We start from the raw sequence: 14,694 nt of genomic DNA on the forward strand, positions 1-14,694 counted from the left end.
CAGGAGGCCAGCAGATCCTTCTCAAAGCCCACCTGGAGCAGGTGTGACAAAAGAGGTACACAGAGAGGGAGGGAAGAGAGAAAAAGGAGGGGCCATGATTACGTATGATTGGGAGACGGACAAGGAAGCTGAGAGCTGGCCCTTAGAGAGAGGGAGAGAGAATGAATGATAAATAGAAGAGAAGCCTGAGCTCCTCCGCAGGGTGTAGAACAGCGGCCTGGCCCATAGCAGCTGCTCAAGAAAACCCGCAAAATCCTTAACTGACAGGATCCACATCCAAGGCTCTTCCTTTCACCCTCATGGCACCTAGCGACGGGCACAGACACACACCTGCTGAAGGAATCAGCTCACACTCTGCAGGGGCCAGACCGGCACCCGCCACTGGGCTTCCATTCCCAGGCCGCCCTCCCTGACCTTCCGTTGGCTGACACCCCACTCTCAGCTTGTGGGCTTCACGGGGGGCTCCCAACCCCCACCCCAACTGACTCCAGGGCAGGCCGCAGACCCGGGCCTGGCCAGTCAGTGCAGACCCGGGCCTGGCCAGTCAGTGCATTCTATGCTACTGGACCAGGTGATTGGCTCGGAGCTGTCACATGGTTAAAGCTCAGCCAATGATAATCAGTCCTGGGATTTCTGGAAATATTGGGAGTGAAAGACTTTCTGCACTGGAACCCCAGAAAGGTTAGTGTGACTTCGACTTGTTAGGGGGTCCTTTTTACCACCAGAAAGGATAAAGGCCAAACAGATGAGTGGAGAGCTGCGAGATGATAGCATGTGAGCACCTGGATGCAGCTATGCCTGAAGCTAGCTTACCTCCGACTATCTGTTACGTGGAGCTACCGATTTCCCTTTGCGGGAGTTGGCTTCAGTTGTGTTTCTATTATTTGCAACTCAAAAGGTTTGCAGCTACATGGCTCTCTGTGCAAGTGGTAGGACAGTAAGAAGTGCAAGCAACACAAAGTTGATTTTTTCCTTAATGGTTTCCTCTGAGCCTCAGAAGCCCGTCTGAATGATGGCGATCACGCCTCCCTGCCTCATCAGGGGCAACGGGAAACACGACCTGTTATCTTTAACGTGTTACAGCCAAGAGCAGCAAGACCCACAGCCCCGAGAGGCGACCAGCTGTCAGGGAGGCTTGTACAGGGCTCACCACACCTGAGCCTCTGGCTGGAGTTTGCTGAGCTGCCCCACGACCCTCCCACTTCCTAAGGGCCTGGCCCGGCCGAGGGAGGCACCCACGGGGAGCGACCTACCAGGGCTGGGGCCTGGCCTTTGAAGGGATCAGGCCCTGTGTCACTGCTCACTTCAGACAGTGCCATGCACAGCTGAGGACGGGTACAGGAGACCCCGCAGAGTACACAGCAGCGGGGACAGGAGGGCAAACGGCAACTGCGGGCTCCAGGTGGGGCTCCAGGTGGGGCTCCAGCTGGACCCTGGGTTGAATCTTATTTTTCTCTCTGCTTCCTGGCTCCAAGGCCTGGGCCAGGTTTCTCCACTTCCCGGTGCCTCAGTTACGTCATCTGTAAAATGGGGGTGATTCATGGACCTAATTTATTCGGGCTGTTTAACGTAGGCCATCCTGCCAGGGAGTCGTCCCTGGAGCAGGTTCCCCTGCATGGTTCTCACCTGAGTGTTCACAGGTGACGTCAGACCTCACAGGGACGTGGGGGACGGAAGAGAAGCAGGAGGCCCTTTATGCACCCAGCTGCTCAGGACACTGGGTCATCGACCTGGCAAACAGCAAGTCTCCGAAAAGGACCCAGGGAAGAGGACCGGGGAAGCAGGAAGGCAGAGCTCGTTCGGGACAGCAGGAGGGCAGGGCTCTGCCCCAGAGGTCGTCGGGGTTGGCCGCAGACAGAGGCCCAGTCACCTTGGAGGGGCAGTCACACAGGGACGCATGGCTTTGGGGAGGTCCCTGAGGCTGAAGACAGGGAAGCGGCGCTCTGGGTCATTCAAACACCCCAGCAACTGCTCAAACACACAGCCAAACCTCTGCTCTCTTTTTAAAAAATTTTACTTATTCATTGGAGGGAAACAGAGAGAGAGAGAGAGGGGACGAGCAGGGGGGAGGAGCAGAGAGAGGGGAGAAGCCCGCCGAACCTCTCCTAACAGGGCCCCGCTAGCTCAAGTGCCCAGCTAACCAGAACTCTGGTTTAGGTTTGAGGACAAAGAAGCAAACGATGAAAAGCCTCAGCAATGCAACGGATTCTTACTTTCTTGAACCCAAGCAGGGGAAGCTGTGCGGCCACGAGCTCAGGCTGCTCTGAGGTAAAACCCCAAAGGGTCTGCAGAAGCCTGGTTCCAAAAAAGGGGTCACCCAGGCTCCATGTCCCCGAAGCAGGGAGGCAGAAAGGCCTTTTAGGAAATTTTCAATGACACTGAAAACCCTTTCTGTGTTTTCAGTGTCTCGTCCTCTGAAAATATCCTTGACTTCAAGCAAGCGGGGCGGGCTGTGTCTGGGGCAGGCCTGTGTTTTACGTACGATCACAGCCGTGACCCTTAAGCAGGATTCTGATCCAGGCAGGGGCACCACAAATATTTGCAGGACAAACGAAGAAAGGAACGGCGGGGCCTTTACCGCGCTCGACGACTCTGGAGACTGAAACACAAACTGAAACACTTGTTTATGGAGACACAGTGGCCCGCGGACGCAGAGGACCAGCGCAGCCGGGAAGACAAACGGACCCATGATGTCACATCTCAGACCCAGGCGGAGTGAGAACGAAGCCCGGGGCAGGGGTACAGGGCAAGGAGCCCACGGGGCACAACCCAAGTCACACTCTAGCCCTGTCCTTTTGGTGCCTCGATCTTCCCGCCGCCCCCCAATTCCAGAAGAGAAGAGGGATATATTTACTGACCCCCTCAAAACCCAGACAATTGCTGGTGGGGCCGTTAGGTGTTCTCCTGGTGCCGCCCCACCTGCCAGGTGAGGCCAGACTGGATTTCTGCTAAGGTCCTGCAGCTCAAACGTCCACGTCCACGTGTTTGCTCCCAGTCGGAGCATTTCCTGGAGCCCTGCTCTGGGCTCCGGATGAAGACGGTGGGAGACAGATGTGTAGGCGCCCTATATGGGGGTCCCTGCCCCCTCACAGGTCCCAGTTTGGAGGAGAGCCCTGGGTGACACTCAAGAAATGTTCACGCAGGACTTGGTCACAGCCACGCTGTGCTCCAGATGACAAATGCCCGTGGCAATGCAAGGGCTAAGCAGAGGCAGCGGCGTCCACGAGAAAGGCTTTGCAGAAGGGCCAGGGGCCCGGGACAGGGTGCCAGCTGGAGCCAGTGTGGGGTGGGGACAGAATAAGGAGAAGGTGACGGGTGGGAGTGGTGAGCTGGCTGGCTCGGCGGACAGTGAGGAGACGCTGAGCTCCTCAGCAGGAGCCAGAGGCAGGTCGTCAAGATGTCCGTGGTCCCCAGCACGAAACCCAGGCCGGAGCGGGTACTGCACACCTGCCAGTGGATGAGCCTTGGCAGATCCGGGGTGAGGCTGAGGGAGCCCATCCTTCTGGGTCAGGTTAAGGGTGCTAGACAGGAAAACCCTTGTCTGGAGTGCAAGCACCCCGGCGGTAGGAACCTGTCAGCCCCACGTACCCCGTCCATCAGATGACATTTATCCAGGGAGTAATTAAGCAAAAAATAAAAATTAAAAAAAACCAGCAGATGTGATTTTAAAAAGGTGCTCAGTTGGAATCTGAGTTGTGGGTCAGCCCGACCAGCCTGACCATCAGTCCAGAGATGTGGATGAACTGGGAGAGAGCAGGGCCAGAAGACCAGTGAAGGTAGACGGGTCAGAGGCCAGGCAGGTGACGCCTTATTGCCGGGGGTGCAGGGCTGGGGTGCGGGGGTCGCTTGCCATACAGCAGCAACAGCTGTGCGTGGCCGGCACGGCTGAGTGTCCCAGGACCCGCTGGGGTGCCGAGGGAGTACCGACTGCCCGGGTTTGCCCGGGGCCTGGTGGTGGTGGGGGTGTCATGGTGTGGGACTTCCAGCACTGAAACCAGGAAAGTTCTGGCAACCCAGGATGAGTTGGTCACCTGAGGCACAGGGCTGCCCCCACCAGCATCCCAGAGGGACAAGACTGCGGGGGGTGCATGAATCGCATTTCATGAAACAGGGAAACGGAGGCGTAGGCGTGCGTGTGCTGAGGAAGGGGGGTCCCACAGCGGGTGAGCAGCATGGCCAGGAGAACGTTCTGGCCCCCACCCCCCCTGCTCTCTCTGCACCCCGGGAGGAGGTGAAGCGCATCCGCGCTGTCTGCTGAGCACGGCTGTGAGCTGTGCCCACCTCCTCTGAGCCCCTGGACACGGGGTTGGGAGGAGCTCACAGCCCCGTCCCCAAGAGGGGTCCCAGGCACCCCCTGGGAAATGGGCCCATCTGGTTCTCTGCTCTTCTGAGATTCTGGCCCAGGGTGAGCAGGGGCCACCACCTGGGACACCGGGGGACGGGCACGCCGCTGCTCTGCTGGCCTCCCCTGGGATGTCTCCATTAAGGCCACCCCTCGGGGAGGGCCAGGACCCCCAAAGACAGACGCATCATGTGGCCACACACCCTGTGGTCTTTGGGTTTAGAAAGGTCTTGGCAGCTCTGGGCAGTCGGTGAGAAAGTGGGACTCGGTACAGAGGGAGGTGATGGGGCAGGCGAGGGAAGGGAGGACGGAACGGGGGCTTGGGGGGGAGATTTAGGTAGCAGGGGCCTCCTAGAGCAGTCCCGTATCCGCATCAGTATCCCCCCAGGCGGCCAGGTAAGGCCCACAGTTTCTGCAGTTTCTGATTCTGCAGCTCGGGGCTGGGCTGAGAATTTGCATCACTAACAAGTTCTCAGGTGAGGCTGATGTCACTGGTCCTGGCACCTTATCTCGAGGACCCCGGGGCCTGGAGCACGTGGTTATGGTGGGGGAGGGGGGGAATAGGGGGGTGGGGAAGGGGCAAAGGCACGTGGGTGCTGATGGGTCACTGGGGGCTGGGAAGACCCATGGAAGTCAAGATGGAAGATGCTGGAGGCCTGGTCCTCACCCTTCAGAGAGGGTCAGAGTCACGTTGGAGGGAACTTGTTTCCAACGCAGATTGGTGGGCCCATCCCCAGGTTCTGGGCTGTCCAGGTCTGCGAGGGGGCCCAGGAGCTTAGAAACCACAATAAGCTCCGAGGGATCCCGACTCAGGCGGTCCAGGGGCCGGACGGAGGAGCAAGCAGGGCGGCCTCAGAGCAGCACAGTGGGAAAATGCATTTCTCAGGCTTAGTGAGCTGTGCCAGGGCCACAGGAACACCTCCTACCCTAACTCAGGGCCACCTGCACCACCCACCCACCACCTAGTAGCCACTAGCCACATGGATGGAGCCTTTTTCAACGAGGTAAAATTTTAAATTCAGTTCCTAAGTCATACCAGCTACGTTTCAAATCCAGTGGCTACCCTATGGGACAGACATATAGACCTAGGACGCTTCCCTCTTTGCAAAGAGTTATCAAACTGCTCTGGCCTGGAGAGATCCTATTGCACTTGCTTCTGTTTTCCCTTCTATAAAGAAGGGGTTCCTCCCCTATCTCTCCCAGCGTGCAAGAGAAAGAAAAGATGCCACAAGAGTGACATTCCCACCCCACACCTGAAGACCCCCTGTACCTGCCGGGGGGAGGAGGGGCTCCAGTTTGGCAGGGGCAGCAGCCTCGTCTGCCCCAGAGCCCCAGAGGATGGTTCTCCTTCCTTCTGGTCGGCTGCCGGTGCTAGATTCCCCAGGGCAAGGAGCAGTCCTTAGCAGTCAGCTTCATAATCACAAACATGCTGTGGAAAACAAACTCGTAAAAGCCCCAGCAATTCCCCTTCAAAGGAAGCGACACCACACAAAACCAACCACACACAAAAAGGTATGGTTCACGAATCACGGTGGCAGAGTGTGAACAATGTACTGGACTTAATCACAGAGCAAAGGTGACTGAATTTATTTCTTCCCCAGGGCTTCCCAGAACACGTGTGAGGTGGTCATGGTTTCAGGGAAGGCATCGAAAGAACACTGGAGCCAAAGTCCCGGGGACGGGGGATCTCCGCAAGTGGCTCCCGGACCCCCAGCGTGGGGACAGGGATGGATAGTCTGTCGGGAGACTGGGAGGAGTGCAGGGTCCTGTGGCTACTGTATCAAGTACCCACATTAGGCAAACGCATAAACACAAAGCAGGACGGCGGGTCCCCAGGGGCTGGGGCGGGGAGTCATTGCTCGGCGGGTACAGGCACAGGATGGGGCGGTGCCACCGTGCTGGAGACGGATGGTGGTGATGGTTGCACGTGCCGTGAATGCATGTAATGCCACTGGACTGCACACCTAAAAATGGCTAAAATGGTCAGTTTTCTGTTATGCAGATTTTACTGGAAAAAAAAAAAAGTGCAAGGTCTGAACTCCACTCTGGACCTACTGAGTCCACCTTGGAGGCGGCCTCAGAATCTATATTTGAGTCCCCTGACCCCCGGGACTCAGATCCGGGGAAGCACGACGGAACACGGCGGCCGCGTATACGACGATCCAGGTGGGGGGCAGGGAGGGTGTGCGACCTGGGCCGGCGGGGCAGGCCCCAGCAGCCGGCTTGGGAGGAACCAACCACAGGCCAAGAGTGCTCCCCCGAGCATCCCCGCCATCTGCTCCGCGCCCTGCCCAGTGCCTGGCTCCCCCCAGGTGCTCAGGGTTTATAGGACAGTGGCTGAGGGAAAGGCCCGGGCATGCTGGTGGTAGCGTGGGGTGTGCGGTAGGTGGATCTGGGCAAAGACAGAGCCTTGCTCAGTTGCTCTCTCACCCCTGGGCACTCTTGAGGGTGCACAAGACAGCCAGGCATAGGCCTCCCCTTCTAATGGATCCGGAGAATGCGTGTGCCCAGGCAGGAGGCGGGAGGGGGGCTTGCCTGGAAAGGGAGACGCGCTGCTAAGGATCAGGTCGGGACGCAGGGGGTAAAGCGGACTACGGGGCCTCCTCGTTTGCTCTAACATTAACCCAACGCCAGAATGGCAGAGGACAAAGAGCTTCTCAAAGTCAGGTCCATGGAACCTTTGCATCAAAATCACCCAGGGCACTCGATAAAAATACAGAGTCCCGGGCCCCTCCCCGGACCTCCAGGCAGAAGAGAGGGGGAGCCTGAGGATCCGGACCCTGGCAGGCATCCCGGAGCACCGCGGGCCCCAGGCTGCAAGCCCCGCTCCCCAGTCAGGAGGAATCAGGGAAGGGGGTTAAGAGGAAATTCCCCCCTAGGCCAGGAACCCGCGGGGATCTGTGAGTCTCTGCATCTGGCCCCGGAAACCACGTGACATCTTGCAGTTTGGTCCCTTCCCCACGCTGGGCCTGTTCCCTCACCCTGTGCGGGCCGGGAACGGACGCTGTTCCTGCTGCAAGTTCCCTGCCAGGACTCTGCCCAGGTTGGGCCTCTTTGGATTCTGGCTGGGGCACACGGGCGGGGCTGAGTCCCGGAGCCGACCCAGCAGCTCCAGGCCCCGAGGCCCTCCCTCCCAACTGCCTCTGGCTGACTGGAAGTGGGAGTGTCAGAGATGCCACCAGGGAGAGTCCCGTGAGCCCCAGCGCCACCGCCCGCTGCCCTGGTGGCCCTCAGGGAATTGTCAGCTGATGATGGAAACCACAGGGAGAAGCAAAGGTCCTGGGGCAGATGGCAGGGCATCCTGGAGCCACTACCTACGACACTCTGGGTCACTGCTTCAAGCCCCAACAGTGTCACCTTCAAGGTGGGGAGGGGCCGGCTGTCCCACAGGAGAAGCCAGCAGGAGGGCAGGTAACAAAGCCCTGGTGGTGGGCGGCTCTTGGGCTTTGCTGCTTCAGCATGAAAGGACCTTCCCCACCCCAAGTGCCCGTTCCTCTGTGCCTGGGAGCACGGGGCTCCGAGTTTGCAGGGCGCCGGCGAGCCAGAGCCGCGCCGTCCGGGCAGGAGGCACGGGAACTAGCAGCTGCTGTTCCACTCTCCGGGCCCCCAGGGAGGGCTTTCGGGGCTTCTGCACAATTAAAAGGTCCCGAACACGCTCCGCGCCTGTGATAGTTACAGCCCCAACTAGCTGGGCGCCCGAGCCCGCCCCCAGGTCCAGGGGCGACGAGGGAGGAGGCTGTCTGCACCTGCAGGTGGGCCCCCGGGTGCTGGGCGCTCCCCGAAGCGGTCCCCAAGGCCCGGCACATGGGCGGAGGGTGTGTGCGGGTGGGTCGTCACCCCTGAGACCGCCCCCCCAGCTCGGGGCCGGACGTGCACCTGTCCTACCTCTCTGGCTGTTCATTTCTTGTTAAGTCTGGGGCTGCGGCAGCACCTTCGCGGCTGACGCCACTTGGCAGGGGCTCTGGGGAGTGGCCAGAGTCTTCCAAAGGCTTCCCCTGAAGGCGGCCAAGCAGCAGAGAGAAAGCGCTGAGTCCCCACCTCCTCGGGGGCTGCCCCCAGGGGCACAGAGGGGTGGTCCTTTGGGACAGGAGTCAGGCCGGACTTTCCCCCTCCTGGGCGGGCGCTCACCCGACACACTCGACATGAAATGCATTTGCGGGGGGTAAGTCCACAAAGACAGTAACTACACACGCAGGTGTGCACACGCACACCCGCACCTTGTAAACACGGCTTGCCGCCCTCTCTGGAGTGTTTATGGCCCTTAGTGACTCACAGCCAACACGGCATCCCCACAGTGCTGCTCGGCCAGCCCCAATGACCCGGGGCCGCGGGCCGTGTAAACACCATGACTGACTCCACGTCTGTCAACTGGCTGTGGGGTGGGGAGAGGGGCCGGGTCTAAGCTCACGTTTGCAGTTTTCCTTGAACCGTGCACTCAAGGGACTCTTGAAATGATTACCAGGGAAGTGAACTCTTCCCTCAAAGAGGCTGGAGGGTCCTAGCGAACCCTCCTCTTCACCCAGTTAGAGTATTAGGAAGAACACAAACCATGCGTAACGACGACTATGGAAATTTCCTGATTATCCTGAAGGCCAATTACGCTACGGGTCCTGCAGAATCAGCCAATCTCATCAAATCCCCATACTTCAAAGAACTTAAAACATTTTACACACACACACACACACACACACACACACACGTACACCCCATCGATTGGATAAATGGATAAATGGAAACCCTCCTCCCTCTCATGGCCCGGGTAGCGCCCTAACCAGACGCATTCCTGTCCAAGAACTCTGAAGTGGGTAACGCGATCCCCCTTTATAGGTGGGTAAACTGAGGATTGGGGCGTCAAATAACTTGCTTGGGGACACAAGCTCGTAAGCAGAACCAGGGTGCATTTGATTCCAAAGCTGGAGCCCCGTACTTGCTGCCCGGGCAGAGGAATGTTCAACCCGTCTCTGAGCAGTCACATGGGACGAGGGTGCTGCGCCCCAGGAGAGCTCCCTAGGGAAGCCAGTCGGAATTGTTTTCAAGAGCAGCGGCTTTCACTCCCGGTTGGCCAGGAGAGCCAAGCCCCAGCTGTCTCCGACCCACGCAGGTGGCCAAGGATGCCCACACGAGGCCCACCTCATGGCTGGCTTTCTAAGAGTGTCCCCAGTTCCAGCGGGGAGATTTAATCTCACTCTCAACCCAGCAGAAACCCTTTATAGAAGGGAGAACATGAGCCCAACCAATTGCTGAAATTGCTGAAGGCACACAGATAAGCAAATGCTTGACTTGCTTAAAACAAGGAATGTCAAGGAGAGGACAGCCCCCGCCCCCTCTTTTTAAAGATAAAAATTTAAAGAGAAAACAGACCAGAAACTTAGTGTGAGTCTACTTTTTTAGAGATCAGTACGAGGGCTTTCCACAGTGCTTTGGGGTCTACAATCTGGGACCACAAAGTCAAGTCCTGGCTGTGATACCTACCAGCTGTGGGATCTTGGGCAAGTTAGTAAACTTTCCTGAGACTAGCTCCTTCATCTGTGGATGGGACTGGCAACGGCACCTCCCCGCTGGGGTCCCTGGAGGACTGATTAAGACAAAGCATCCCATTTGGTGAGCACCATGCCTGGCCCCTGGGAGGGTACAGCTCAGCACAAGGAACCAGGACACAGATCCACAAGGGCCTGGTGGCCTCGGCTTGGGGGGTGGGGAGGAGCTAGAGGAGATCAGAACCTAAATAGCTAAGAAAAAGGTGGAGGCTGGAAGAGGCTCCATGAGGTCCTGGGATGTTACAAGCCGGGGTTACGAGAAAAGCTTAATAAGGAGGCACGTGAACCAGGCCTGCAAGCCTGGGGAGGACGGGGACAGATAGAGTGCCCAGTCTCTAACTTACCAACAACTTTTAAACAATGACTTGGTGGCTTCAGCTGATCAGCAGCACTCTCTCTAGCCTTAGGGACTCAGCACCCGGGCGGCTCACGTCATTCACTCTGACCCCGCTACCCCAATACTCACTGGCACCCGCTGCCATCATGCTAATCTCTTGCTTGGCTTTTTTTTTTTTTTTTTAAAGATTTAAGAAAGGGACAGAGATAGAGCACGAGCAGGGAGGAGAGGGAGAAGCAGGCTCACCGCTGAGCAGGGAGTCAGATGTGGGGCTCGATCTTAGGACCATGGGGTCGTGACCTGAGCCAAAGGCAGACACTCAGCGGACGGAGCCACCCAGGCGCCCCCCTCACTTGGCTTTACTTTTCTGCATAGCACTTGCCATCTCCTGACACATCTTGTGTGTACTTGCCTGCTAGAAATCTCCTCCCACAGATAGAAGCTCCATGGAAACAGGGGCTGCAGATGCCCCCTTTGCTACTACACATCCCTGGCAGCCACAACGGCCTGGCAGGAGTAGCTGCTCAAGAAATGTGACTGAATGAACAGACCACCAGAGAAGGAGTAAGTCACATCGCAGTCTAAGAACTCTCAGGGAGCACCTGGTTTACTCTGGGGGGTGGTGGTGGTTCTGGATGACCTCCCCTCAGGTGGAGTTATTCCCACGGTGCCACCAGTAAACGGAGTGCCTGAGTATCTCAAGGTCACACAGAGATTTGAGGCAGGACCAGGTGCAGACTGAACACATCTCATTTCTGCATCTCCAGCTCTGGTCCTTAGCCTGTGCATGGAGAACGGCCACCTCTCTGGGAAGGGGCCCCACCCTGGAGGCCGGAGCTGTCACCAGCACAGAGCCTGTCACCCTGCGGATGTCAGGATACCCTCCATGAGCAATGTCAAGGTGTCCAGCCTTCCATCCTGCCAAGCCAGCGTCCCCTCTCGTTTCCCCCTTGCCCACACCTCTGAGAGTGCCAATCCCCAGACTCTGCCATCCAACAGGGCACCGTTGAGCTCCTTCAACTGAACATCGCACCCCGCTGGGGGGCCGATGTGCTGAGATGCTGGGACGAGTCACCTCACAGCCTGGCTGAAATGTTTATTTCAACAATAATTTCTGCTTGAAGAGCTCTCATTGGCTTCCCAGAGGAAAACCCCTGATAACAGCCAAAGGTTTGAGAAACCACGACCATGACAGGCCGACCTCAGTGCCCAGCCACTGTGAAAGTTCTCAGAAGCTGCATCTGATCTTTAAGAACCAGGGGATGAAGGGTGGGTGGTGGAAGAGAGAGGATGCAAAACTTTCTGGTTTAGCTGCCGGCTTGATCCTGATTCACGCCAGGGATGCCATCTGTAAATTATGAGATCTCCACTGCTCTCTGCCCTAAAGGGATCCCACCAGGGCCATCAGAATAACCACCACCCCCAAGACCTTGGAGACAGGCGTTTCTCAGCTACACCATGTCATTAGGATATTGTTATTATGAATACACAAATGGGAGTCTATGTAGACACGAAGTAAACAGATCTCTCTCCACCCAGCCATCTCCGACATGTTTACATAATAACAACCCCCGCTGGCACAACAGTCAGCCTTGGGTCACTGGGGTACTTTACAGACAAGACAAATCTCATCCTGACACAGGTCAGGAGGGCGGAGATGGAACAGACAGCATCACATCCTAATGGGACACTGGGTCAACAGGGTCACGGACAGGTGCCCCACAAGCGAGGCTGCTAACTTTTATTGAACATCGACGATGAACGAACGAGGTGATCTGCAGACACCAGCTTTTGAACGATCAGAATGTTAGCGGACATTAGTCATTACGAGCACTCTTTGGATGGGTAAACTGAGTCTCACAAACATTAAGCAACCTGCCAGGCCCTCCTATTTGCTCGCTCTCCGCACCTGCTCTGTTTTACACCAAAGATGTCTTGGGCTCTAACTGCTCTGTGCAGCCGGGGAGCAAGCAGGACTGTCTCCAGCAGGCCCAGCCCCAGGGCCAAGGGGTCCGTGTCCCATTTCTAGACACTTGGTGACCCAAGACTTCAGTGGCTCCAGGACATCGGCGGCAGCTCGGCTAATCACAGCCAACGGGTTGGTGGTCCCAGCTCCCGTGGCTACGACTGTGATCCTCAGGATCCCGTCTCCTTGGGAGACCAATGCAGGCAGCCTGGAATTAGGGGGCCTTGCTGCTGGCTTTTTCTCATAGGAAAGAAATAATTATTAGGTAAATAAGCCTGGTGTTTCCCAGCTGGTTAAGCCTGCTGTCTGGGAGAGGCATTCCCGTGTCAACTGACGGAGAAAATCTGAAATTGAGGGACCTTGGGCAAGCTGCTGAAACTCTGGCATTTTCTATCCTTATCTTCATGAAGATAACACAACTTCCCTCCCAGAACTGTGATAAAATTTTAAGGAGGCGCGGCACGTAAGTTACTGGAACATAATAGGTACTCAAGATCTAATGAACAATCCCATTGGACTCCCCCCCCCCACCCCCGTCCCCCATTTTTCCTGGAAAAAAGTGTTCAAACTTCAAACTGATGATGACAGACGCTTCTTGGGAGCCGGTAGTCATCTTCCGTCTAGCTTTCCTCCTAGGGTCAAGGGGATGCTGGGGGTCCTGAGGGCAGCCCCCTCCCCCTCCCCTCTCCCCCTCCCCCCTCCCCAGGATGTCACTTGCGGGGGGCGGGGCGCAGCTGGGGCCGGGACAGACTGGCCGGGGCGCACCCGCTCGCAACATTTTCAACGTTAAAACGCGGTCCGCGGCCTGCGGCAGACGAGCCCACGACACAGGGACCCTCGCGCTCAGCCCCAGCGCGCGGCCCCATCACTGCGCCCCCGGGGGCAGCCGGCGGCCAGGTGCGCTACAGGTGCGGCCACACGGCGCCCCGCCTCCCCCCGGCCCCCCGCGCCGCGCCGCCCGGCCGAGGTCTCGGGGCCGCGGGATCCCACGGCAGGCGTGGCCTCGGCCGCCCCCTGCGGCTCGCCCGGGGGGCGGGGGGCCCCGAAAGCCCGCGCGGTGCCCAGGAACGAACCCCGCGACCCCGGGGCGCGGCGCGAACTTCGCCACCCGCGCTCGCGATCCCGGCCCCGAGCGCCCCCGCGTGCCCGGCCCCCGCCTCCCCGGCCTCGGCCCCGCCGCCCTCCGCGCCCCGCGCGCACCTACCCGGCCGGCCGCCGTCGCCATCCGCGCCCGGCTCGCAGGCTGCGGGCCCCGGGGGGCGCCCCGGCCCGGCCCCCGCCCCGCAGGACGGCTCCGGCTCGCCGTGCGCCGCGAGCTGGCGGACGCGCTCCCAGGTGCCCGAGTCGGCCGCCCGCATGCCGCCGGGGGGGGGGGGGGGCAGCTCCCACGGAGGCGCCGCGCTCACGGCCGCCGGGGCCAACGCCGCATCCGGGCGCAGCCCAGCGCCGCCGCGCGCCGGACCAGGCTCCCGTCCCGCCGCCCGCCGCCCGCCGCCCGCCGCCGCCGCACGCGAGGACTCCGCCGCCGGCCGCTCACGTGGGAACGACTCGCACTCCCGGGCTCCGCCTCCCGCTCCTTCCGGGCTGGCGAGGGCCGCGCGCCCCGCCCCCGGCTCCCGCCCCGCCCCGGCCCCGGCCCCGGCCCCGGCCCCGGCCCCGCCCCTCGGCGGCGCCCGGACTCGCCCCACGGCCCCGCCCCCGCCCCGGCCCCGCCCCGGCCCCGCCCCCGGCCCCGCCCCCTCGGCGCGCCCGGATTCGCCCCACGGCCCCGGCCCCGCCCCTTCCCCAGCAACGGCCCCGCCCCCGCCCCTCGGAGGCGCCCGGATTCGCTCCACGGCCCCGGCCACGCCCCCCTCTCCGCCCCGGCCCCGCCCCCGGCCACGCCCCCCTCGGCGGCGCCCGGACTCGCCCCACGGCCCCGCCCCCTCCCCAGCCACGGCCCCGCCCCCGCCCCCTCGGCGGCGCCCGGATTCGCCCCACGGCCCCGGCCCCGCCCCCGGCCCCGCCCCAGCCCCGCCCCTCAGCGGTGCCCAGACTCGCGCCACAGCCCCGACCCCGGCCTCTCGGCGGTGCCCAGACTCGCCCCACGGCCCCGCCCCCTCGTAGGCGCCCGGACTCTCCCCCCGGCCCCGCCCCCGGCCCCGCCCCCGGCCCCTTCGCGGCGCCCGGACTCGCCCCACGGCCCCGGCGAGCGCTCCGTGGCCCGGTTCCGGGACGCCGGGCGCATCCCCGACGCGACCACTTCTGGACCGACCGCGGCTCAGAAAAGCGGCCAGTGGCGCAGAGGTCGGAAGGGACCGGCTGCTCCCAGGTCCCCGAAAGCCCAGAGCGACTGCGCCGGGGGGCGGGGGGGGGCGGGGGGCGGCGGCCCGGCACCCCGATTTGCATAGTCTCGGCTCTTCTGACACCCCCCGCCCCCTCCCCGCGACAGCGCTGCGGAACAGCTGAAGTCCCAATAAGCGGCCAGGAGAGGGCAGAAAGAGTGGGACATTTCCAAGCTCATCTGTGCTGT

The 14,694-nt window shown here is 60.4% G+C and overlaps 1 protein-coding gene across 9 annotated transcripts in view; it reads right to left on the reverse strand.

Moving 5' to 3' along the window:
* The window catches only part of KAZN (kazrin, periplakin interacting protein), a 1,010,923-nt gene that overhangs the window by 131,666 nt on the left and 864,563 nt on the right, over positions 1 to 14,694 (reverse strand). Inside the window, exon 1 of one of the 9 annotated variants that reach the window (XM_072828274.1) lies at positions 13,720 to 13,769. The exons of 5 other annotated variants lie outside the window; for them this stretch is intronic. Coding sequence is in view for 1 of the 4 variants with exons in the window: in XM_072828271.1 (XP_072684372.1) it covers positions 8,228 to 8,243 (16 nt within the window). In the remaining 3 variants the exon portion in view is untranslated. Of the gene's footprint in view, positions 1 to 5,612; positions 5,900 to 8,227; positions 8,372 to 13,386; positions 13,537 to 13,719; positions 13,770 to 14,694 lie in introns of those variants that run through there. 3 more of the 9 variants (XM_072828270.1, XM_072828271.1, XM_072828273.1) reach the window with 3 other exon arrangements.

The sequence above is a fragment of the Canis lupus genome, chromosome 5 (genome assembly GCF_048164855.1).
Source record: "Canis lupus baileyi chromosome 5, mCanLup2.hap1, whole genome shotgun sequence".
NCBI lineage: Eukaryota > Metazoa > Chordata > Mammalia > Carnivora > Canidae > Canis > Canis lupus.